The 26,683-nt window shown below is 39.7% G+C and overlaps 1 protein-coding gene across 1 annotated transcript; it reads left to right on the top strand.

The window, feature by feature from the left end:
* The first annotated feature begins 277 nt into the window (after positions 1-277).
* Positions 278-24,107, top strand: Serpinb12 (serpin family B member 12). The gene is made up of 8 exons (XM_051203892.1): positions 278-408; positions 11,412-11,597; positions 13,828-13,962; positions 14,277-14,414; positions 18,009-18,126; positions 21,429-21,571; positions 22,552-22,719; positions 23,621-24,107. The coding sequence occupies exons 2-8, from the start codon at positions 11,430-11,432 to the stop codon at positions 24,023-24,025; spliced, it is 1,275 nt and encodes a 424-aa protein (XP_051059849.1). The 5' UTR covers positions 278-408; positions 11,412-11,429; the 3' UTR covers positions 24,026-24,107.
* The last annotated feature ends 2,576 nt before the right edge of the window (positions 24,108-26,683 follow it).

Genomic DNA, 26,683 nt, shown 5'->3' with positions numbered 1-26,683 from the left:
AGATCATTTGGTACCGGGTTAGCACAGGCTGTGGACAATACTCTACTTGGATTTGGTGTAGTTCATATGTAGATTATATGCTTGTGATGTAGCACTGTGCTCAAAGGGCCATGTAAAGTGCTTAGGGAGAACAAAGAACAGAGATTCCAAGCTCTGGTCCTTTTAGCAGCCAAATCATTAAAGGCTCTAGCCCCTAATCTATGGCTTTCTGGAAATGAGCAGGCAGTGTGCCAGCTTGAAAAGAATCTGATTCACGATCATTATTTAAAAGTCACAGAACTGCTTGCTCAACACCACTCCGTACCAGTCCTTGCAGGCTGTAGAGTTTGGCTGTCCCTACCTTGAGGTATTGAATTGACTTCAGCAGAGCACGGACTTCAGCTAGAGACGGTCCTCACTGGCTTGCAGGTATGTATTGAGAGGCAGACAAGCTGCTATAAGTAGTGATGCCTCTTGGTGTTAGCTGTCTTGGTGTGGAAGCCATGTATACTGTTAACCTTTACTCTGGGAGATTCAGGGAAAACAGGTAGATGCTCGACTGCCATCCAGTCTGCTACTTTCCAGAAGGATGGCTGAACTACTGTGAGTTCTAATCGTTTCTCAAGTTGTGTTGAGATGGTGAAGTCTTCTTCAAGTTATTGGAAACCTGAATGAAACAATGGCTGTCAAAAGGCTTACTACACATAAGATCTTCAACTAATGTTTTCATATCTAACTGCAGGTGATCTAGTCTGTACTGTAGAGGCTTGCTGTGCCCAGATGTCATGAGTACAGGGACAATGACAATCTCATTCTCCATGTCCCCAGTGTCTGCCACACAATTGACATTTGATAACTAGTAGTTTAATAAATCAACATGACAACTATTGTTTTATAGAAGATTTAAAGGGATTGGAGCTTTACCCGGGACTGAGATAAAAACAAAATATATTATTTTTAAGTTATGTGCATGTGTGTGGGTTTGTGGATTTGAGTTCAGGGTCCTGGAGGTCTGAGATGCTAGATTCCATGATGCTGCCGTGACAGGCAGGTATAAGCAGCCTGACATGTCTGCATGAACAAGTGCTCTTAGCTGCTCTATCTCTAGCCCAAAACACATTTTACTGGAAGAAATTATTTCTTATTAGTGTGCTATACATTCAGTCAGTGTAAGGACAACCTTCATGTTTCAGAATATAAATACTTCACAGACTCCAAAGTTATAATCGTTTAAATCAAGAATCAGCAAACTTTATAGTGCTAAATCTTGGCTTTGCAGGACATGTGTCCTTTCATAATAAGCTAAGTCTGCAAGGCTGGAGCAAAGACAGTGTTAGGAATTGCTATGTGGATAGTACAATGTGTTGCTTTCTGACAAAACCTTATTTAAAATTTGGGCGATGGGCTGTTTTTGCCAGGCCTATAACTTGTCAATACTGATTAAAGAATGAAGCCTTGATTTACAGTTCTGGAGCAGCATAAATATATTCCTAAAGACTGGTTTCTATTTGTTTACAGGTGAGAAGATTAACAGTCACAAGGTACCTTGTTCAAGGTCCCAGGCAGTCAAATTCAGGCAGATTTGGGTCCCGAACCCCATGTGCTCTGCTCCTATGAGCCTTTATTTTCTGCCTTCTCTCTGCTACTTTGGCTGTCTCTGACACCTACCTCTCATTCAGACCTGGACAGAGAGTAAACACTATTTCCAGTCTTAGATGATACAGCTTATGCTCTGAGAGAACTGAAGGTTTTATAGGAAAGGAATAGGTACTTTGTTTGTCTGTTTTGGTGTTGTTTTTTTTCTTTTATTTTGTTTTTGAGACAGGGTCGCCCTATGTAGCCTTTGCTGTCTTCAAACTTACAGAGATCCACCTGCCCCTGTCTCCAGAGTGCTGAGATTAAAGGTGTGCATCACCTTCAATTGTTATTTTAAGGGCAATTTTAAATTAAATTTGATATTTTTTCTAAAAACATATTTTATTTTCTTAGTACTGAGGTATAAAATTAGATGTGAAATTTAACATTTTGAATGCACTACTGTCACCAACAGGAGATTTTTGCAGGAGGCTTTTACTCATTGTGTTTTGTGTCAGCTGCTGGCAAACACTTTGGTTGGTGAATCATTTTGGTGTCCTTGAAGTTTTAATTCCAGGCAGAAAAGTCCAATTAGTCATTAAGAGGTTAATTAATTGGCTTATAACTCATGGTGAGTTAATATACCTGGGAGGAAGCCATGCTAGATGAAACCGGAACCATTTTTTTATGGTGTGGTGACAGATTTTTTCTTTGTATTTTTTTTTTACCTTGCCTTGCATACGATGCCCAGACTAGTTGACCTCCAAAATTCCTTATCACTTGACAGTATGTGTTTTCTCTAAACGCATCCACAAAATTCTAAAAGCAAGGTTATGATTCAAGCTATCATATATAGAGGTATCATTAATTCTTCTAGAGTTCTAGAGTTCACCAACATTAGTGACATCCTCAGGATACCGGTCACAGGCACCTCATGACATGGTCCTTCCCTCTTTGGTGGTAATATGTCACGTGACTTCAGGATGTAGCTGTGTCTTGTGGATTTTGTCATCACTGTTGGAGCTGCCACCCCACCCCAAATCCTTATGCTTATTTGCAGTCATCTGTAGTCAGATTTTTTTTTATTGTTGTTGTATTTTCCCTGAGGTTAAACAGATGCAATCCTAGATTAAAGATTATCAAATGGGACTGAATCTGCTGAGGTGACTGAAATCTCCTGGCAATATCATCAGCCAACAATAAGAAAAGGGAAAGTCACAAATCCATGAGAATAGGCAAGAAGCTACCCTGTTCTAAGGTTTTTAAAGAGTGACCTTTGTAAACAACTGCAATGGCAAACATCCACACAAAGAACCAGTGATTAATTAGCATGAGGCATTTATTAAATCACATGTCCTACAAATCATTACCAACAACTAGGGGGTTTGGAATTGTAGAAGATCACATTTCAAGTGATCATGGAGTGGAGCATATTAATAGAAAACTTGTTTTCTCTTGTTGCTGTTGAGACTGGAGAAAGCCTTCCACTATTTAGCCACTAATTCCAATTGATTGACAGCTTATGCTGTAAAGATGACTTCAATTTGCTTTGTTTGTGTACTAGATGCATAGGTAGCTTATATTCTCCAAAAAGCAGTATCACCCTAAAGCAGTTCATTTGACTTCTCCTGTATCTCCATGGCTCATATTTGTGGCATGATAGCGCAGACAATATTGTTATCTGACATGAAGTTAGCAAAAGAAGGTATAAGTGGCTTCCACCCCCCCCAAAGAAAACCAAGTAAGAGAGGGACCCTCATGTGTTGCTAAACCCTGTTGGTTCCTAGTGACTCTCCACAGCTCTCTTACTTGTTATAGCCTTATCTAGATGACTTCCAGTCATGGGTACAAGATAGAAGTAATAATATCAGAACGTTCTTTAGTTCAGTTTAAAAACCCCTTCCCTCAAAGTTGTTGAATATCTATTAATGAAAGCTTCTACAGAATTTTATTTTCTAAAGAAAAGCAGAGGTATCTGAGCCCCTGAAATTCTTTGAGTAAACATATTGTAAATAGGCAAGCAGGTCAGAGCTGAGGAAGCCACAGTAGACAGTCAGTTCTTTTAGTGATATTGATGTATGCCAAGTGTATTTCCATTCCTCCTAATAATGCGTTCTATTCTAGAAGGTTCTTTCTCTGCCTCTCTCATCCATACCTTCTCTACCAAATTCCCTTATAACCTTTATCATCTGTTGGTATTCAGCTATTCTAGGTCATAATTAAATAACAGTCCTCACTCCTACCTTTGTACCACTGCAAGAAAAATACTACTACTTTGGACATAGCTTAAAGCATACCTTGCAAGTCTCATGTAATGAGTTGTGGAAGCTCATACTAATTGAAGGTCAGATGTTTGACTAGGACAAGGAGCATGCAACATGAATCAGAACCCTGCTGTCTTTTAATGTGGATGTTGGGATGAAGGGTGCTGAGCAAATGTTACTTTTAGGGACTTATGAAAAGACACAATTGGGAAAGAGAATACAAGCATATTAAGTCAAATATTGAATTTAATTGAAAGCATAAGGCAAGGGAACCTGCTCTAAGAAATAACCTGCCACATTTTCATTTCCCTTCCATCAATCAATGATAATTCTACTTTAGATTTCAACATGGTACCTGGAAAAGTGCCAGCATGGGAGGGGCCATGCTGATATATTTCCATCCCTGACAGGGTGTGGACTGAAACTTCCCTGGCCAGGGCTCAGCAACAAATCTGAAGGCAAGAAGGTAAATGCTTCATGCTTAATATTTTTTTTAAACAACGAGACTGTTCTGAAGACCATTTCAAATACTAGCAAACCAAAAGAAGCAATTGAAATGGTACCATATCCTATTTTTATTAAGTCAGGTGCCTTTTAAAAAAAGAGCATTTTGTTTTATGATGGTTTGGATTTTCCTACAGCTAAGGCAAATACTCACTAGATATAGGGCCAGCATTCTGTTCCTCAGGCCCCAGCTACCCTGTCAGGGACTTGATGTGCCTGAGTTTTTAAAAGATGTGGATTACTGAATATTTTCACCTTCACATACTTCAGTATGCCCCATCTTTTTAGTACATTATTTCTGAAATATAAAATACCATGATATTATAATGCCTGTATTTTAAACATTATTGATTTAAATATATTTTTTGTATCATACATTAGAAAAACACTTTTGGTTTCACATTGTACAAATCTTTGTTTTTAGAAATAACTTACTATGTAGTGTGTTATTTTCTGGGTCAAATTCCAGCAGAATAACATCTAACTGTGTAAAGTTGGAATTTCTTTGGTTTAGTAGATGAGGAAATTATAGAAATAATAAGATCTGATATATTTTTGGAGTATAAAATTTTTTCCTATTGTATATAGGAAAGAACAATTTTTCTAAATGAAAAAAATTTGTGTGTGTGTGTGTGCTTTGTGATGTGTGTATGCATGGTGTATGTGTGTTGTGTGTACATGTGTATGTGTGAGTATATGTGGGTGTATGGTGTGTGCCATGGCCATGTGTGGAGGACAGATGAAGGCTATGGGAATTTGTTCTTTCCTTGTACCTGAGGATCAGAGTCATATCATTAGGCTTGGTGACAACTACGTATTCCTCATGAGTCATCTCGTCAATAAGGAAAGAATAATTTTATTCAGAATATTTGGTATTGTTAGAACCTCTATCCAGTTTAATTTTTTTTTTACATTTTTCCATATAAGGGAAGCATAATTTCATGCAAGAGCTGTTTCTAATGTAATAGAAAATGAGTCAAGGGCTGATTCTACTATGCAACACTTCTACCAATTATAGATGGAACAGATGTCAACATGTTTGAATAATGCCGCATAAGATTTCAGATGGTAGAACCATCTACCATGGAAACAAGACAAATGAATCCATAAACACTTGCTGAATGCTTCTATGTGCTGCACAGACAAACTGCAGAGATGAATAAAAACACCTGCAAGAGATCTGTGTTTAGAGTTGAAGGCTGAAGTATAAAAATCAAGTGCTTGTGGGTAATAACAACAGCAAAGAGACATAAATGCAGTGCTCATCACAGACAATGGAAAATAATTGACTCTTAAGGAGAAGAGGGTGGTTGGAAGTATAAGAGGGTTTTGCATGAATAGAAAAGCCGAAAGAGAGACAGATCATGGGCTGACACCTTAAGATCATCTAAGAGGGCTGGAGTACAGCATGGCCGCAGAACACACACATGGCTGGCCCTTGTCCCTGTTTCTAGCATCACAAAAAATTTAGAAAAATTTAGGCAGTAAGTCAGCATATCCTTTCCACAAACCAAACAACTTTAAATTTTTAAAAAAGGCCCTTTTGTTTTTGATTTGGTTTTTGAGACAGGATTTCTCCATATAGCTCTGGCTGTCCTGGAACTCATTTTGTAGACCAGGCTGGCCTTGAACTCATAGAGATCTGCCTACCTCTGCCTCCTGAGTGCCAGGATTAAAGGTATGTGCTACCACCACTTGGTTAAAATGTCCTTTTCTTAACTCAAGAAAAAAATGTTAAGAATTTAAATACACAAGATAGATAACATTAAGCAAGGGATATTCATTTTTGTATAAAGGTTAGAAATTGATGTTTTAAAATTTTATGTAAGATATGATAATTTCAATTTTGAAATGACAAAGTAGTACCAAAATATCGAGAATTCTAAATAAATAAGAGTAAAAATAATTTTACAATAGCAATAATAGGAAGTAAAATTAAGGATACATCATCAGCTAGCAAAATATTTTAAATGATTTTGTGAAACATTTTATACATATATATGTACATATATATATAAACAAACATAAAGTGTAATGTAGTCAACCAATACATTTTTATGACTTTGATAGAAAAATGACAGGTGGACATGAAAAGACAATTAGCAGACAATCTCTAAAAGGAGAAGACACATGACCAAATGTTCCCACATTAGCAATTGTGAATGGAATATCAAACAAATACAATTGTTTTTGTATATTTACTTTAAAAAAAATCTGCGTGTGTGAAAGTGCTTGTGTGCATGTGTGTGTTTGTGTGCAAGCACCCATGCACAGTGTGTAAATGAATGTTAGAGTACAACTTATGGGAGTCAGTTCTCTCTTGCACCATTTGGGTCCTAGGGATCAAATACAGGTCCTCAGACTTGTCAGCAAGACCTTTACCAGCTGAGCCATCTTGACCCCATTTTTTATATTTTAAATAATGAAGAATGACAAGTAGTGATATTATCAGATTATGATTCATGTGCTTCAATCTGTAGCCCTGAGATGTAGTGTGAAAGATAAAACCTCATACATTTTTTTGACCTAGAAATCTCATGCTGAAGACATATCATAAGTAAATAAAATGAAAGAGGAGAAAACTATATTTAAAAAGATGTTCACTTCCTAATAGAGAAAAATGGGAAACTGATAAAAACTTGCCATTAAGAAAACATTACTTTTAAAATGTATATATGTGCATTTAATTGTAACTACAGTAAAAGGACAAATATGAAAATAGTCACAGTGTAGCCATTGAGGTGAGGAGTGATGAAGATGATGCATGCACACAGATGGACATGCATACATACACATGTGCACACATGTACATAAATGCACACATTTGTACACACATGATAACCATACACATATGCACATACACATAATGTATGCATAATATAAAATGCATGTTAAATTTGCAAGACCTGGAAACACATGAGAAACAAAGACAACAAAGTTATGAAGACTGTAAGAACAAAGCTCTCATTGTCATCATCTTTCCATCTGTACGGTGAGTTAGAATTTGAAAATCAAATTTCTTTTATATTATCACATTCTTTATATTTTGTTTCGAGTGAAAGAGTGAGTTAAATGGAAATGTTGGCAAAATATGATAGTTTAATAACTATCATATTTCTTTTTTCTGAATAAAAGTTGCCTGTTATGAAGTTATGCAAGAGGGTCTCAATTAAGGTTAAGGTTATATGCAGCCTTAATATCTCAATTTCTGTCTGTAATCATACAGATTTCAATGCAGCATGAAAAGATTTTACAAGGCCAAGATTATGAGCAATGGGTATGAGAGTCTTGGGAGGACACACTGTAATCTAAGATACCTTTTGGCAAGGAAGTCCTTCAAGGAAGTTCTAAGATGAACCCTTTAGACTGGGAATTCTTTCTGTAAATAGTTGCCTTGGTGAGAGACAAACCAGTCGTAACAGAAAGGTGGGTAATAGGGTACCTAGGATGTGGTGTTTGGGTGCTAGTATTTGCTGAGGGCAGGAAAAAGTAGAAGGGAAGGTTATGACTGATACCAGACCAAGTTGACTAATTTACACACTACTGATCACTACACTTAATTTGAGGATGTGAATTTCTAAACTTACAAGATTTTTTTTTTGAGAATTAGAGACAATATTTGCAGGACATTCAGTACGCTGTGTTTAAAATTCTAAAGTCATTGTGTGTGAGGGTATTCTAATTGCTTGAGCTGAGTGGACTTAGGGGAACTTTACTATTTTAAAAGATTATTTCAGGTTGGTTTGGAAATAGTGATGACTGGGATAAATCATGGTCAAGTTTTTCAAGTTGCAGCTTAAGAGGCAGCCTGCACAAGCAATCAGTCATCTTTAGACTTAAGCAATCTTACTTTGAATAGTGACTATTTTCCATAGCAAAAGGAAAACATTTCCTCTTGGTGCTTGGAGAGCACGCCCTGCTTGGATCTATAGCTTAGGTTTCACTGTGAGATATTGTGTCTCAGTTTTCCAACATCCTTCATCTTTGTACCAAACACACAAACAGGCAATGTCTTAAATTAACCTCCATGCTTGATAATACATTTACAATACCTTTTAAAATGAAAGACACACACATACACACATGCAAGCTATTTTTATATATAAGTCCACATGAATGTTTAATAGATCAGGAAAGAGAGCATGACCAGCTTTTTAGAAGTCTCCTGGAACTTTCTGTTTTTCTACAAACCTGGGTACAGTGAGGTCCTGTTGGGAGTTTGAAATTTATCACAGTGGGTGCATTTACACCACAGAAATTAGCAAACACTATCCTTGCTCTGTTTGGGGAGTCAGTTAGTCTGTTAGATCACTGATATTTCTACCTAAGCCTAACTACTATTCCCTAAACCCACCCTCAATGGTAACTATTCTCCTCACTTTTAAGATACCAGATTGGGTCTTCCAGAACTTTATATATTCTGTCAATATTTCTCAAAGGCAGACATTGCTTCTCTTTCAGCTTTCAGTTCACCCTTTACAGTATCTAACTTAGTACAATAATTTTATAAATATTTATTGAGTAGTGAGGTTATCTTTAAGTATGAGAACTGCATCCACAACAGATCAACCAACCAACCAACCAACCAACCAACCAACCAACCAACCAACCAACCAACCAACCAACCAACTGGCCTTGAGAAGTTGGATATTGGATGACATCTTAAATTATTACATGTTCATTTTTCCTATCTTCTAGACTTTTGTGCAAAGACAGAAAGAACCTTCATATTATAGGCATTTACATCTTGTTAGTGTTGTAACATTAACTCTGTTTCCTTTTTTCTGGCCATTTTCTGTTGCAAATTTTTCCTCGAAAGAAAGTGCTAAAGCCACCCAGATTGCACTAGGGGATGAAATCAGTCTGAGGCATTCTAAACTGTTCATACTCAGAAAATAAAGCCGGGGTGAGAGCAGCCAGGCCAAGAGTATCACAACAAGTACTTCACAAAAATCTCTAGATGTTCTCTGCAGAAGTGGCAGAGAGAGCTTGAGAGTATTCAGTGTAAGCAAGACAGCATGGGCATTAGAAGCAAGTGCAAAATATTCCTAATAAAACAAAGATGTTGCAACAGAGAGCAGGCCTGGGCATGGTGAGGTCTGTAGCTTGGCTTTTCTCTTGGCCTACACATGGTGGTGTGCAAGTCACTTCGTTTCATCTGTTCTCAGTGTAGTTTTGTTCTGACAAGAAGGGAGTTGCTCTACATGAGCAGTCATGTTCTTTCTAAAGCAGGGAAGCTTCAGTTCCTTCAGCTCTGTGTGCTGGGAATGAACACCCCTCCTGATGGCCAGAGCAGGTGTAGTGAATCAGCCGAGCGGCCACTCACCAGGCTGAGACTTTTGCCAGCCAGGATCAGATCCTCCGGTGTCCCCTCCAAGCCCTTCTTTCAGCCATTACTGTCTTCTCTTGTGAGGAGTGAATGGCCAGAGTGGCCAATGACTCCTCCACCCACACTGAAGGTTTTACTTACATTAAATGCTGCAAGTTGAGGCTTTAGGGAATTAAGCTATTTTTTTTTCTTAAAAAAGGGTTATGCTTAAATCAAAGCCATGAAATCCCCTCAACTCAGACCATTGGTGTTCTTTACTTCTCTAGTATACTTGCTACAAAATTGCTGATGGAAGCTGAATTTAAAGCAACTATAATGAATGTGAAGGTATTTCTCCGCAAGCAGTTTTTTTTGAAAGTTGTCTAGGCTCTTTTTGAGTTGTTTCATATGCATAACGAGCATCTAACAAGCTGGGAAGATGTTAGGGCCAGCATGCACCATCGCCTTCAGCACAGGAACTATTCTCAATGCTGACTCTGTGTTCAATGTCTTGCATTTGTGTGTTGGAAATATACAAGGTCCATGAGCAAAGGAGATGAAGAAAACAAGTTTCAGTTTAGAGGGAGGGTGAGAACTAAATACGACTCCGCGGGTATTACTAGACTCGATTGAGGGTGAGGCAAGGAGTAGTTATTAGGGAAGTCAGTTTCCTGGTTTACTTCTGTTTTACCTGTGGTGTTGTGTTAAAAGAAAGTCAATGGCCCCTATCCTATGGCGGCTTTCGAGCTCTGTTATCTCTTGGACAGTATCGATGAGTGGCTAAAATATGTCAAATTAGATTGTACACAGGTTGAGTCAAAAGACAGAGTTCACTAGCTGAGGACATGCTACATAGCAATTTGCTGGGCATTTTCTGTCACAGACCACTGAGGGAAGAATAAGCAGGTACATTCCTGCTTGATGTTAGCCTTTGCTTTCTTTGACCTGAATGAAGTGACAGGAGTGAGTGGACTTGTTTTAACTTCAGACCTCTGCTTTTATGAATGTATTTGGACATAGTCTCTACAGATGCAACCAAGAGACGATGAGGTCATGCTGATTCAGGGTGCTGAGTCAGTGGATGAGGAAATGGTGGACACGCATATGTGCACATACAAATACAAGATATACATACATGTCATGTGAGGATGGAGGCAGAGGTTAGAATGATACCTCTGTAAGCCAGTAAATATCAGAGATGACTGACAGCACCAAAAACAGGAGAGGTGTGGGGCAGAATTTTTTCAAGAGTTCCAGGAGGAACCAATTCAGCAGATACCTTGATTTTGGATTTCTAGGGCTGTGGGAGAGTAAATTCCTGTTTATTAAGCCAACTGGCTATTGTTCTCTGTTGTACCTGTGAGTAAAAAACTTATGTCTGTGTTAATACAGACACCAATTCCACTATTTATATCCAAGGTTGGTAGGTTTAGTTTTCTAGCTCTTCCTCTCCCCCCATACCACCTCCCTTGCTCACTCCCCTCTCTTCCTCCCTCTTCCTCCTTTCCCTCGCTTTCCCCTCTTTTCCCTTGTCTTTTCTTGGATCCTCTCTCTTTCTTTCTACATCCTCTTTTTTTCTCCTTCCCTTTATCTCTCCCCCTTCTTTTATCTTATTTGTGCAAGTATTTTACCACTGAGCTACACTCCAAGTCAATTTTACAGTTCTTCATAAACCATAAACACATCAAATAGTTACGTATTGTTATATCTTGGCCATTAAAAATAGGACTTGGTTGTTTACCCATTTTTCTCCATTCACTTTTCCTTTCCTTTTCTTTCAGACGGTAACCAGTTTTACAATGGACTCTCTTATTGCAGCAAATAGCAAATTTAGCTTTGATTTCTTCCAAGAGATTAGCAAAGATGATATTCACAAGAACATCTTTGTCTGCCCTCTGAGTATCTCAGCTGCCTTTGGTATGGTCCGCCTGGGAGCCCGAGGTGACAGTGCACGTCAGATTGATGAGGTATGTATCCTGAAGGATGCTGAACAGGCCCCTGTGCTCTGTCTGGGTCCGCACAGGATGCTAATCTGACCCTCAGGTGAGCTGGGGTTGCTCACTGCTCTCAGCGTTTGGGCTTGGAATCCTCTGCAGTTTCATTTCTGCTCATCTTTCTTACGGGCCTTCTCCAGCCTCCCTGCCTGATAGCTTTCTCCATTCATCTTTGCCTCTTCACCTCTGTCTTCAGGCCTGTCTTTCTATAGTTACCGAGACAAATACTGTTAGTAGCTTTAATATGAGTGCTTTTCCTCTCGTTCTTCCCTCATTAACCAGATGTGTATTAGAAATTAGATATTTAGCCAGCAGCTTAAGATCCTCCTAGACTTTCTAATTTCACTAGTCAGGAAATCCTGTTGGCTTTCCTTTTGACAAACTTCCCAAACTCCCTGAGGTCTGAACTCTATCATCTCTTCTGGCTTGCTTCTATGACAGCATCCTGTGTTTCTGTCATGGGCAGTATGCTCCTTACCCTTGTGAAAGGACTCTTACTTTTTGGCCTTTGGGTTCCTTTGTCCTGTGTCTCTTCCCTCAGTGTTTTAGTTACTTTTCTATTGCCGTGACAAAACATTGTGACCTCAGAATGTAAAAAAGAAACCACTTGATTGGCCTTACAGTTTCAGAGGATTATAGTTGGTGACGGCAGAGCAAAGACACGGTGGCAGAGACATCCAAGACTGCACATTGAGACTGAAAAACAGGAGACAGAGAAACACACTGGGAATGGCGCAAAGTCAGAGCCCACACCAGTGACACATCTCCTCCAAAAAGGCCACACATCCTCATCCTTTCAAAACTGTTCCACCATTAAGGGACCAGCTATTCAAATGTATGAGCCTATGTGGTTCACACAACCACACTCATATACTTAATCCATTGGCTTACTTTCTTCCTCATCAGTGTTTGCCATTTATCATCTTTGAAAAGCTCACTCTTATCTCCCAATCTGATGCTCCATTCAAGCTCCCAATCCCAGAAATGAGCCTCGTCACATTTACCTACATAACACATATTACAAGGCATACAGTAACCAATTACTATGTATATTATTTTTATATCTTCTGCATTGCTGCACAATCTCCAAGAGACTTTGTTCTACAATAGCACCAGACCCAGAGTAGGCACCCAACTGATGCCTGTAGAATAACGAGTGCACAAGACAAAAGTGCTTCCTGCCTCCTCAGCTGTGAGCTTCTGAGGCTCGTACTTTCTTGGCACAAAGATTAGGCATCAATACACAGAGGAATTGGATTCACAGATTAAGGCAGAATTATTTGGGGTCATTATGCTCTTGCATTTACTTGTACTTGCTGTACCATCATTTCCTGTTCCGTAAGTACTTCCTGTTCCATAAGCACTTCCTGTTTCATAAGCATTTTCTGTTCCATAAGCACTTCCTGTTCCTTAAACAACACATAGCTATACAATGGGGTCTGTGTCCTCCAGGACCAGCTGGCGTTCTTTCTCCATGTGGCTCCATAACCTGGATCTGAGCAGGGGTGGGGGGGTGACTGTCCTTCCTCACTTCCTCTGAGATGCTGGGCTGCTTGTCTCCAGTCATACTCACTCCCCAGACTGATGTGAAACTTCAGATCAGTGCTGTCCAATACAAATCTGACTTAAGCCACACATAAACTTAAAGCATTTTTAGTAGTCACATAATAATTTTCAAAGATAAGACTAAGTTTAATAATAAGGTTTAGGTAATTCATCATTTTCACAGTACCCTATCAATACATAATCAATATACATTTTAATGAGGTATTTTACATTATTGTTTATTCTATCCTCAAGACCTCATGTGAATTTTATATTTGCACCTAATTAAGACAGGGTATGAAAAAGTATAGGTTAGTAGTGGCCCATAGCTCATGAATTCCTTCTATTCCTTGGTTTGGAATATTAATTCTAGCTGTGTTCTTTTCTTTGTGTGTGTGTTTGTGTGTGTCATGTAGCCTGGGCTGGCCTCGAACTTTCTATGCAGCTGAGGTAAATCTGGAACTTCTAATCTTCCTGCTTCCCCTGGGATTAAAGGAGTGTGCATGGGTTAGAACTCTGGGCTCTGTTCCCAGTCTTGAGTGTAGTCAGAGGAGGAGGGTGGTATCAGTGACACCTGCTTCTGTGAACAATTGTTGGCTGTTTTGTTGACTTCTTGTCCATCATATTGTCTGAAAAGCTCCATGTCATTGTCACACAGGTATTACATTTCAATGAACTTTCCAAGAATGAAAGCCAAGAATCCAATGATGCCTGTTTAAAAAGCAAAAGCAAAGTGTTGTCTGACAGCTCTCTGGAAGGGCAGAAACAAGCACCAGCATCTCAGGAGAAGCAGGTGAGACTTTGCCTCAAGACTCTACCCTTCACTGCTAGCTCTTTCTTCTGCCTGTGCCGTGCCTAACAACAGATGCTTATTCTGTAAGTTAGGTGCAGGCATCAGTCAGCAGACATTTCACACAGTCTGAAGGCCCTTTCTAAGGACAACTTTTCTATGCCCTTAGTTATCCCCATTCCTCTCTGCCTCCCACATCTGGTGACACTGGACAATGGCATCTCTCTGGCCAGCGTTACTTTCCTCCTGTAAAAACAGTTAGTCTTTAGTGGTGCTTAACTTTGATTTCAGGAAGCCGTTTGTTTTTCTTTCCTTAGGATGAATCTACAGATGAGAATGAACTGCTTGGCTGCTACTTCGGGAAACTTCTCTCCAGATTAGACAGGGCCAAAGCTTATTACACTCTGAGTATGGCCAACAGACTGTACGGAGAGCAGGGATTCCCAATCTGCCCAGTGAGTTACTGTTGCGAGTAGTTTTCCCTGCTGCTGGTCTGGACCCACCATGGCGGTAGCCCCAATTAACACACAGAGACTCTGTATTTGATATAATGCTGTTGGCCAGTTACTTATTTCTTATCGGCTAGCTCTGTCTTAATTATTAACCCATTTCTATTAATCTAAGTATTTCCACGTGGTTTCATCTTACAGAGAGTGGGCCCGGAGGTTCTGCTCTCTCCAGTCTCTCCGTGCTGACTCCTCCTTCTTCCTCCTAGTCTCCTAGTCCCTCCTCTCTTGCTTTCCTATTGGACAACAGTGCTTTATTCATTAAACGGTATGAGAAACATATTTACAGAATGACTTCTCCCATCATCTCCTTTTTCTGTCTAAAATAAAAAGAAGGGTTATAACCTTGCTACCTGATCAGTCACCCAAAGTTCTGTAATGTTCCATCTTCAGCCCCTAGGCCATAGTGCATCTGGCAGACTCTTCAGCAAAGCAGGAAACTTTAAACTGTCTTCTTGTATTGGCAGTTTGTCAGTCACTTTTCTCTGTGTCCTGCAGACTGTCTGGCAGACTCTTCCATGAAGCAGGAACTCTGTAGCAATGTCCATCTTAAATCAGCAGTCACTTTTCTGTGGGTCCTGCATGTCCAGTTATATAGCATAAAGTCAAACAGTCCAGACAAGAGCAGTATCTTGTTTAAATGGCTAATCTTGCCATATTGAAAGTAAACTTCATTACGCGTTTCTTCAATGTCCATCTTCCTTTCTGATGCAGGTGGTATTGTCAGGAGCAGTTATGTCTCATTGTCAAGAAAAAACCCTAAACCGTTTTAAATGTCATATTCTGTAGGTCTTTGAAAGGTTTGAAGAATGCCTATTTATCTGAAATACATCTCTGTATATCTAGAAAATGTAACTCATCTAACTATAAGTTTTGACTATTATAGGTAAAACCTAACTTAAGTTTTGACTATTTTAGGTAACTATCTATAATCTTTACTAAATTATATATTACATTTCTAAATGAGCTATATAAACACAATACCTAAACAAAAGGAGAAATATACATATCACAAAATTGACCTTAAATTGTATCAATAATGAAAATCCATTTCAAAACAAAGTATTCATATCTATACCATAATTCCCTTTTTACCTTTAAAAAGATATTGGTTGTGGTCATTAACTATTTAAAACCAACCCCATTTAAATGAAAACAACTTTATAAACAATATTTGGGAATTTGGGCGTCGTTCTTTCCAAATTGCTTCTTGCTGGTAGGGGGCACTGTCATGGGGATCCTAAGAAGATGCAGAAATCCTGGCTGTAGTCTGCAAGGCTGCTATGTCCCAACTCTTTTGAATGTTGGATCACCTTCAACTGTTTCAGGGGGTCTGGCTTGATCATACCATGTTAGTCTGGAAGGAATCCACAGCTTTTCATTTTCTGTGGAAATAAAAATAGAAATCCTTTTCCCCAGTAACTTGTCCTTAGACTTAAGTTTTAAAGTCAAAGCATTTTTAATTTATAAATTGAATTAATCCAGCAGCATTTCCTTTAACAGTTGTTGTTTCCTCAGCAGTCAAATGATACAAAGACAATGTAATACCATAAAATATCCAGATTTTTTTAGTACTTTTATTTTTACATGGCTTTTTTATTATTCTGTTTTTGTTAGTTCTATTTTTTTATTTCTTAGTGTAACTTTTATCTGTCCTGGAATTCACTCTACACACCAGGTTTACTTTGCAATCTCAGAGATCTGTTTGCCTCTGTCTCCTGAGTGCTAGCATTAAAGGTGTGTGCCACCACACCCAGCTCCTCTCTGTCTTTTTAAAACCAAGCTGCCAGCTTGGAGCTGTGGTCATTGCCATTGCCAGCTCTTGTACACACCAGTAAGTTGTTCTTTAAAAGCCGTGTGGTTTTTTGCTGCTTATGCTGAGTCAGGAAACCTCCCTTAAAGGAGCGGTGCAAATCTTTGCTTGTCTCATGTAAATCAGAATCCAACCCAGAAAAATGATGTTAGCAAGAAGCCTTGCTTGTCTTTTTTTTTTTTTCTAAAACTCTTTTTAAAGCTTTTGTTAAGTTTGAAATGGAAGTTTCTTATTAGCCACGTTGCGGCGCCTTATGTTGTGAGCAAGGTTTTTCCTGCCAGCCTGGTCCCACCACCACGCCAGCCCCAAATAATACACTGAGACTCTGTATTTGATATAATGCTGTTGGCCAGTTACTTGTTTCTTATCGGCTAGCTCTGTCTTAAGTATTAACCCATTTCTATTAATCTAAGTATTTCCATGTGGTCTCATCTTACCGGAGAGAGGGGGCCGGTGGTTCTGCTCTCTCCAATCTCTCCATGTTGACTCCTCCCTACTACTTCCTCTTTCCTCCTTTTCTCCTAGTCCCTCCTCTCTTGCTTTCCTATTGGCCAACAGTGCTTTATTCATTAAACAGTATGAGAAACATATTTACAGAATGACATCACCCATCAAGTTACAGGGAATGGGGTGTCCACTGAGCATGCTCAGTAAGTAAGTGAGTGGGTGGATGATATACCTTCCATATAGTCTGGGCCTGCGGACCTGGTGCAGGACTGCAGCCTGCTTACTGAGGTCCCACAGTTGTGTCTCCTTCCACCCAGTTTTCATGTTGAGTTTAGGAGTCCATTTACAAGTGTCACAGAATGGATACAGAAAGGGGTACCTGATTCACAGCCCATTGGTACACACATGAGCTTCGTGAGGTCTTTCCCCACCAACGTGCATGGTAGCTGTATTTTGTGGCTTTTTCGCCTGTTGGCTGCCTTTAAGGCACTACTCGAAGACCCCCTGTTGTGTATCAATCAGATAGTCCCCAAGGGACCTGTGCTCCCCAGAAGGTGCATGGGGCCGAGAAAGGTGACCCCACCGGGAGCCCCAAACCACAGCACAGGCCTTGTTTCTGTGGACAAGCAGCACTTATCTGGAGCAGGACGGACTTCGATTAGGATTCCAGTCTCAGTAAAGTGAGCCGCATTGTCATTTAGAGTGATGTGTGTGGGTAGAGGCAGGTGTGACACAGCTGGTAGGAGCTGGCCTAGCCAAGGGTACAAAGATCCTGCTGTACTTCACAATCAATTATCTTACCAAGATGCTACCTTATATCCGATTAAAACCCTAGACTGTTGAGAGCTAACTTCACACATGTAATACATTTATTAAAGAGTAGACAAATTAATGTTTTTGGTAATGCATTTATTTATTTAATGCATCACTTAATCATATATAATTTGTGTATTAATTTATATATCAAATATAATTTAATACATGATGTATTTATTTAAAACATAATACACAATAAATAATTTAAATAAAATTATTTATTTAAAATTATACTAAATAAAAATTAATACAAATACCCATATAAACTATTTTAATGTTTGTGAGTGGAATTATATTCACAATTATTACGCTTTTTCCAAAGAGAAAGACTGTGAACATTAAGTTGGCCTTGATGTTAGGTGACCAGGAGTTTCTTTTCAGGGGGCTTTTTGTCACCATCTCATCCTAACGAGTAGCACCTCCATGTGATTTTGTTACACTCTTTCCAATGTATTTGAATTGAACAGGAGTACTCCGATGGCGTAACTCAATTCTACCACACGACAATTGAAAGTGTAGACTTCCGGGAGGATACTGAGAAGTCAAGACAAGAGATTAACTTCTGGGTTGAAAGTCAATGTCAAGGTAAGAAAGGCCTAGCAGTGAGGTGGATATTCCTTTCTCCCAAAGAAAAGCAGTGGGTTCCCTTTGCTGGTGGCTCATCTTCTGGGCTTGGTGTTTGCATGTGTGGGGCATGTTCACAGCTCATTGCAGGATGATGTTTGTATGTGTGGTGTGTGTTCATAGTTCACTGTGGCCTGGTGTTTGTATGTGTGGGGCATGTTCACAGCTCATTGCAGGCTGGTGTTTGCATGTGCGTGTTGTGTTCACAATGTATTGCTAGACAGCATCAGAATAGATTGGGCATACTCCGGCTGGTAGCTACTTAGGCACTTCCATCATTTGTTTCCGTTTTTGTTTTTGTTGTGTTTTGTTTCCTCCCAGGATGTCTGAGTTTTAAAGACTTTTGAAATCACAGTTATTTATTGTGCATGTATGTGTGTGTTCACATAGGCCTGTGCTTGAGGTATGGCTGTCAGAGGACAGCTTGCAGGAGCCAGTTCTTTCTTCCCATATGGATTCCATGATTTAGCTCAGGTTGTCAGGCTTATGAGCAAGTGACTTTACCTCTGAGCCATCTTGCCAGCCCATGACTTTTCAGTTATATTCCTGCAATCCCAGTGCTTTTTATTATGGACTTTCCTCTGAATGGTAGGAAGGACTCACTGTCTCTTTTGGAATCACACTAATGTTTGCAGAACTGAATGCATCTCTGTCCACAGGATGAGGCTCATCTTTTCTACAAAATACCCATTTAAAAATTGGAGTTCATCTGTCATATTTGAGTTATTGAGGACTCTACTTTTACTTGCAATATCTATCATGTGACAAAAATAATATAAAACATTAATTTTTTTCATTGAGAAATTACAATGTTGAAAGCCATGGTAGCACTCATAATGCATCATGCATACTTAGAATTAATATAGACATATATTAATTGAATAAGAATACCCATGCATATATGATTTTAATATCATTTTACATGACACATTAAGAATGAAGGCAAGTTAGGGAGTTTAAGATATACATTTACTTTTTAATTTAGTGTTTAATGTATGTATGTGTATATATCATTGTAGTTTGGTAGTATCTGCCCACCCACCTTCCCAGCCTCTCTCCTCCTCTTTCCTATTGGTCTCCTTCTCCTGAAATAGTCAGTTCTGCTTTTGATTCCTTCAACTGCATGATTTTAGATTCACTATAGGAGAGAAAACATGCAGTATTTTATATTCTTTCCCCATCACCCACTCATTCCCCACCCACTCTCCCTTTTAGTGCCCCTTCCACCCTCACATGCCCATCTAATACGAGAGGAGACCCGGGTTATTTGTCTTTCTTAGCCTGGTTTATTTTGCCTACCTTGATGACATCCACTTCCATCCACTTTGCTGCAAATGACATAATTTCATTCTTCTTTATGGTTAAGTAAAACTGTTGTGTATGTGTGCAGTTTTTACTCATCAAGTCTAATAATAAATACATTAAACAAGAGTGGGGCCTCTTCATTTATCAGCTGTTTCTGAACTCAGCCAATAGGGGAGGAACCTAAACTGTTCTCAGACATTTTCCCCAATGATTTGTTCACTTGCAGCTCGTTTGCTCTTTGTCCCTCTTGACTTTCACCACCAGCATCATGGTAAAGACCCAACCAACTCAAGCCTTCGTTTCATGGGGGGATTGAGATGTGGTCTTCAAGAATGAAGTCTTTAAGTCATTAAGAATGAAGACAGGGTCTCAGCCTGAATCTCTAGATGGTGGGGATCCCCTCTTCTACCTGTGCTTGCATACTTTACAAAAATGGGCTCTTTGTCTCAGGCCTGAGCATTAGAAGAGGACAAGTAATGGTTATGAGTGTGGAGTTCTTGTTCAATGAACTTTGGAGAATGGGAGGGAAAGGTGGTATATCTAAAGTGAGCCTGTGACTCAGGGCACATGCACACTTGGGTGACTGACAGACAGGGAACAACAGTGGTTGGCTTGTTAGCTGCTCTTGGTACTTGGTGCAATACTTTCTATTTCTTTCTTCCATCGGAGGCTTATTCTCCTTGTTTCCTTTTAACATGGAGTTAAAGTCAGCTTACTAATGGTGCTTACATAGAGACAACCTTTAAATACCACATTTATTTACTCTTCCTTTTCTATGTACCACAGAATTCCTGTTTGGCTATTAAGAGTAGTAGTTTGGTAAAGAAATATGGACTGAACCCTAATATATATTTCCTCTTTAGTGAGTTAGCTTTCCTTGTGTATTTTGACATAGTGTATTATAGAATCTATATACAGCCTTCATCAATATGAAATGATCCTCCCTCATTAAGATCTCAGCATGCATTAATAAAGTAGAAAAGTATGTGTCTTGAAATGGACTAGCTTGATGACAGCAAGGACCACTTCCTGCCACTTTTATGGATACTTCCCTTTCTCCTTACTATTTTTTTTTTACAATGGAGAGCTGGTCTGAGATGGAAGGCCTCAGGATCGATGCTCACTCACCTTTTTCCATTTTGACCATTTGGTGTCTCCTTTTATTGCTTATAGCAAATTACTCCATTAAGAAGAAATAGCTATCAGTACTTCCAGAAGGCTAATCTCTATCTAGAATTTAGAAGGTACCCACTTCTATAAGTGAATGTGTTTGTTTACAAAACTGAATGGATTCTTCGTTTGAGCTGAAATGAAAGAGGGTATAGAAACATTTACAAAATAGGCTTTATACTAGGCCGTGTGTGTGTGTGTGTGTGTGTGTGTGTGTGTGTCTGCGCGTGTGCTTGTGCACGAGCATGCATGTGTGTGTATCTGTTTATATCCTATCTATCTATCTATCTATCTATCTATCTATCTATCTATCTATGTATCTGTATATCATCTACCTATCTTTATATTTTTGGTTGTGAGCCTAGCCTTTAACGGCTGAGCTATCTCTCCAGCCCCTACCTATCTTTTTATATGTGAAAGCATATACTGAACTTCAATAAATGCCAGAGAAAGGAAGTTCATACTGTAGTTGTTCTATCCAGGAAATTATAAAAGTTAGGTGGTTAGATACATAATATGAAACATAAGCCATTGATGTCTGGCTTATATTAATTTGCAGCCAAAAGTGTCCAAGAGAATCAGAGAAGATGCTCTTGTTCTCTGTACTCTGAATTTGGCCTTCCTCCAGGGGAGTGAGTATTCTTCCCCAGCAACTTCTACCCTCCTTCAAGCACCCATAACCCTCTAGGTTTCTTGTGTAAGCTCTTGAGTGAAGCAATCTCCAGTGTCTCTGTAAATACTTTTCATGCAATGCATGTTCAGGTTATTCTCTGGCGCTTTTTCTCTAGGTAAAATCAAGGAGCTGTTCAACAAGGAGGCTATTAATAATGCAACTGTGCTGGTGCTGGTGAATGCTGTTTACTTCAAGGCCAAGTGGGAGAAAAACTTTGACTGTGAAAACACAGTTGATGCACCTTTCTCTCTAAGTGAGGTACTTACGGTATTAGCTTGCCATTTCTAGGTAGTCCATTCCTAATTTCTGCTAATGGTGATTAGTAGTGTCTAGACTCAAACCTAATGCTTAGATCTGTAGCTTACAATCACATTAACCATTTTGTGTTTTATAAAAGGCAGTACCCAAAGTTCACTGAACATTTTAAATAGAGCTATTCTACAATGCACACATATTTGAGAACATGGCATACATACCGAATACATACAATCAGTTAATGAATTAAAAGTTTGTATAGACTGGCACATGTCTAAAAGCCCAGCACTTACAAGGCAGAGGCAGGGGGACCACCACAAGTTCAAGTCTAGTTTTGTGTACATAAAAACTACAAGGAATCTAGAACTACATATTGAGACCTTGTCATAAAACAAAACAAAACAAAACAAGTGTATACACTTAAGAAAATAGACAGGCCTCTTCATTTTGAATCTGCTTCTTACCTCAGATAGTTAACACATGAGACAACTCTAGTTACCTCTAAATTTTCTGTCCCCAGACCCAAACATCTCCCCCTAGATTTATCCTCTATCCCTTTTTCAGAGATTATAAACACTGAGTATATTTTTCCTGGGAAAAGTGATCTGGGTGTCAGTCCAGGAAAGGGAGCATATCATTGAGATAGTTCCTGAATTACCAAGATGTACATAGAAGACTGTGCTTTCTGGGATTGCTTTGGCTGAATTAGGGTGTGGGAGATAATTGGATTGAAAGCCTAGCAGTAAGTAGTCTCAGGAGCTAAGGAACTGATGAAGGATACAGACGGATAAAGTATTGGTAATGCCCGGGCTGCTTTATTGATCGGTAGGTAGAGAGGTGTCTTAAGTCGGGTCATTGGCTTGGCTCTGAACTTCTGGCGTAGGTTCTTTTCTTCTTGAAGCACTCTAGTTCTCAGGGATGTTGAAGCCATGGGTTTTAGAGCTCTCCATGAGCTTTTGTGATAGCATCCATGTCCTCTGCAGAATGAGAAGAAGACAGTAAAGATGATGAATCAAAGAGGGAAGTTTAGAATTGGCTTCATCGAGGAGCTGCAGGCACAGATCCTGGAAATGAAATACACCATGGGGAAGCTCAGCATGTTGGTCCTGCTTCCATCTTGTTCAGAAGACAATGTGAAGAGCCTGCAAGAGGTACAGCTTCACCTTCACACTTGTACAAATCCCATCATCCAAGAAGGATGCTGTCTCAGCTAGTAGAGACATTGGAGACACATGGAATCTGATTGAGATTGGATATTCATTTTGTTTGTTTGGTTGTTTCAAACCAATGAGTGAATGCCATCTATATCAGAACAAGAGTTCCCCCACTCCCAAATTTACAGACTTCTGCAATTACTTCCCAGACCAAAGAATCTGGATGCCAAGCAGCTTGACAATTTTCACAAATGAAACAGTTCCTCTTTCTAAAATAGCTTGACCTTTGGCCTCTGCCATGCCTGGCTGTTTAGCTGCGAGTATTTTGTAAACATGCTATTTGATAGGAATAGAAATACTGATACCATAAGAAAGGACTCAATGAATGTTAGGGAGGCCCAGATACCTCTGCTCTGTGGAGAGGGGTAAGGAGAGGATAAGGAGACAGATAAGCAGATAGATAATAGATGGATAGAGATATCCACACTGTACTTATAGTAACTACCATTGCTCAAAATATATGCCACACCAGCATTACTTTTAATGTATCTGAGTACATTTCATAAATTATCTTGGTTAGCTGTATGGAAAAGGGAATTTTACTTCACAGTAGTAGGGCTGGTCTGAGCTTACCTGACTTAATCTTTCTGATTTTTGAGCATGAACCTGCCAAATTCCAAAGTGCAGAGGGATGCTGACTGTCCTACAATTCCAAAGGAGGAAATTTAAACAAAGTCTAGAGAGGAAAATTGAAATGTACCTATTCTGAGGTTTAGAGAAAGTCCTTGGTGTGCATATAACTGACTATTAAAACAGATTAACTCAGGAACTTTGGAGTAACTGAGATACTTTTGCTGGCTTGTAATCTGACTTTAAATGTCATTTCCTTCTTTTGTAGCTTGAAAACAAAATAAGCTATGAAAAAATCATGGCTTGGAGCAGCTCAGAAAATATGCCGGAAGAATCAGTAGCCATTTCCTTTCCCCAGTTTGTCATGGAAGACAGCTATGATCTCAACTCTATTCTACAAGGCATGGGCATTAAGGACATCTTTGATGAAACAAAGGCTGACCTGACTGGAATCTCTAAGAGCCCCAATCTACATTTGTCCAAAATGATTCACAAGAGCTTTGTGGAGGTGGATGAGATGGGCACAGAGGCAGCCGCGGCCAGCGGGGCTGTTGCTGCAGAGAAGGCCCTTCCGTCTTGGGTGGAGTTTAATGCCAACCACCCTTTCCTCTTTTTCATCCGACACAACCCAACCCACACAATTCTTTTCTGTGGCAGGGTCTACTCTCCTTGAACTCCCTCTGGCTCTCGGGTGCCTGAGGTGAATGGTTAATACAGCTTTCCCCTTTGCAAAACACGGGCATTTGTGTATTTGCTGACTGCTGAAGCGGAATGCCTTCTGTTACTGTTCCACACTCAGTCCCTCAAGCCGCTCAAGAGTTTTGTTCTGATGACCTCTGTCACCGGAAGCCAATTCTCCCTTGTCTGTTAATGAAGTCGCCTTGCTGTCTCCCTAATCTTTACTGTCTTAAACTTTCAAGCATATAAATTCACCTTCTATGATTTGGAGGTCAACACAATGCAGACTGGTATTGCTTTTATTTAAGTTTCTGCCCTCCTTTTGAAGACATACTGTAAGTTTCTCATTAGACCATTCTGAGAGATTGAAAAGTCAGAACGTGATAAGATGCATTTGAGCAACTTGGTTCTGTTTCTAGTGCAGTTATAATCATGGGTTCTGCATGGGCAAGACACTTGACCCCCTTTCATATGTGTTGTGCTGCTGTACTGTATCCTGTGATATCCATTCACTCCAGAGAAGATACGAGCTGGAGACTTGAGTGATAGCTCAAGTGCATGTCGCTGCCAATACTAATTTTGCACAGAAGGATGACATTTCTTTTATGGATTTGACTCTGACCTAAGAAAGTGGCAAGTCTATTCTAAAGGTTTGGTCTCAGTTTCCTACAAGGGATTCTCTTGTAATCGTGACCCTTAGGAATCATTACCATGTACTCACCTCAGTCTCTGCTCTCTCTCAGAGAATACACATTTATAGGTAGCTTCCCCTAAGCACAAGGATGCTGAAGCTGGGGAAGAAATTGTTCACCATTATGGATGGCTGGGAGACACGCTCTTCTATTTACTCTTTCTGATATGAACTTGTTTAACCTTCCAAAGGCCTAGTGCTGGGCATACTGAGAATGGATACTATATATATTTTTTCAGGAAAACTATTGATTTCATGTGAAATTCTAGGTTACTAAAAGATGAATGAATGCATGTTCTTGGGCTCCAAGCTTTTAGAGTTCATGACATGCGCTTTACCTGGTTGCTCTGGAATGACCACTGGAATGACTTCCAGCAAGGAGAATTATTGTTAGGCTCTGCTGTATCAAATAGTGTTCTTGGTGTGGTCCAGCATCCCTGCCCTGCACAGTGATGTCTTCCTCCAAGCTGCCATTGCACAGGGGAAGGGTGCTTGCAGCAGGTTTTTCTAGAAGCTGATCGATCACCTCAGCTTGGTATGATGTTGCTTGCCTCCTCCCTTCCTCGTGACTTCTCTATGCCATGAGAAACAAACCCTACATTCTTCATACAGACTTCTCATCTTTTAAGCTTATTCATGGAACAAAACAATTTGTTCTTTCAATACTTCTTTTTTATTGACATTTTTGGAGTTTCACATCATGCGCCCCAATTCCGTTCACCTCCAGGTCACCTATAACCCCCTCATCCCTGCCAAATCCCATCCTACATAAGGAAACAAATCAAAGCAAGCAAGTGAGCAGAAACAAAAGAAAAAACACACACAGCAAAACAAAAAACCAAACCAAAACAAAACCAAAAACCAAAATCAAACCCCCAAACCCCAAAACAAAACAAAAACCACAGCAGAAAAATCACTTGGCTTCTCCTTTTTTGCTTGTCCATCACCTCTTCATTGGTCCTGGCTTCAACGAAGGCTTCAGTGTTTTAAACAGTACACCACTTTGTCCCATCAGTTTTACTGGCACACACCTACTGCATCGAGTCACTGATCTGGTTCAAGGCCTCTGGCCATCACTGGATCCCCCCTGGAACTCCTCTGAGATATCCCGTGGCTGCCGTATGTCTTGGAGCTCTTGCTGGTATCATTCCACAGGACGAGTCCCTTCACAATCTCCAGCAGGTCCTAGATGGGATAGATGCTAGGGTGGTCAACCCAAGACCTGGCTGTGAGCCTGGATAGTAGCCAAGCTGGTCAGACAATACAAGCTGCAATGTTCACTCTTCTAAAGGATTTATTTTTTATGTATATGGCTGTTTTGTCTGAATGTATGTCTGTGCACCAAGTGTACACAATGCCCATGGAGATGAGAAGAGGGTATTGGATCATTTGGAGCTGGAGTTACAGATGGTTGTTTGATAACATGTGGATGGCAGGAACCAAACTCAGGTCCTCTGGGAAAACACATGCTCTTAACTGTTGAGCCATCTCTCCAGGCTCAGGAAAGAGATGGCAAGATTCATTTCCTAGAGGCAGAAAGAGCATTCAGGTCAGTGGGGTGTAGCTGCTAGGAAACCCAGCAGGTCATGACAATCATGATCAATGGCTCTTCCATTTTCCAGTGCACAGATCTCTCCATCCAGCAGAACAAATGGAGTGATGCAGCTTCAAAAACAGTTGCTGCCTTTCTGAATTGTACAGTGTTTGGTAAGAAAGCTCTAGGTGCAGAGGCCTTAACAGACCCTCTAGTGTTTCCAGACTCTCCATGATCTCACATTGACCCACCTCCTCCTTCTGATTTCTCTTTTTTTCTACTGCATCATTTCCCCATCAAACCCCTCCTCAAATTTTCTTCTTGGTATGGCTAAACTGGAACTTGTCACTTCATGTAATTGCTGCTTATTTCTTTTGCCTGTGTAGAACTTTTTTAAAAAAAAACCACTCAATCATTAACTTAAGGCT

Source organism: Phodopus roborovskii, unplaced genomic scaffold (genome assembly GCF_943737965.1).
Source record: "Phodopus roborovskii unplaced genomic scaffold, PHOROB, whole genome shotgun sequence".
In the NCBI taxonomy this organism is placed as follows: domain Eukaryota; kingdom Metazoa; phylum Chordata; class Mammalia; order Rodentia; family Cricetidae; genus Phodopus; species Phodopus roborovskii.
This window is presented reverse-complemented; position numbering and strand designations above follow the sequence as displayed.

Coding starts and splice junctions, on each gene's coding strand:
- Serpinb12 (XM_051203892.1), top strand. CDS start 11,430: ATGGACTCTCTTATTGCAGCAAATAGCAAATTTAGCTTTGATTTCTTC. Junction 18,127..21,428: donor GGTTGAAAGTCAATGTCAAG/GTAAGAAAGGCC, acceptor CTTTTTCTCTAG/GTAAAATCAAGGAGCTGTTC. Junction 21,572..22,551: donor CACCTTTCTCTCTAAGTGAG/GTACTTACGGTA, acceptor TGTCCTCTGCAG/AATGAGAAGAAGACAGTAAA.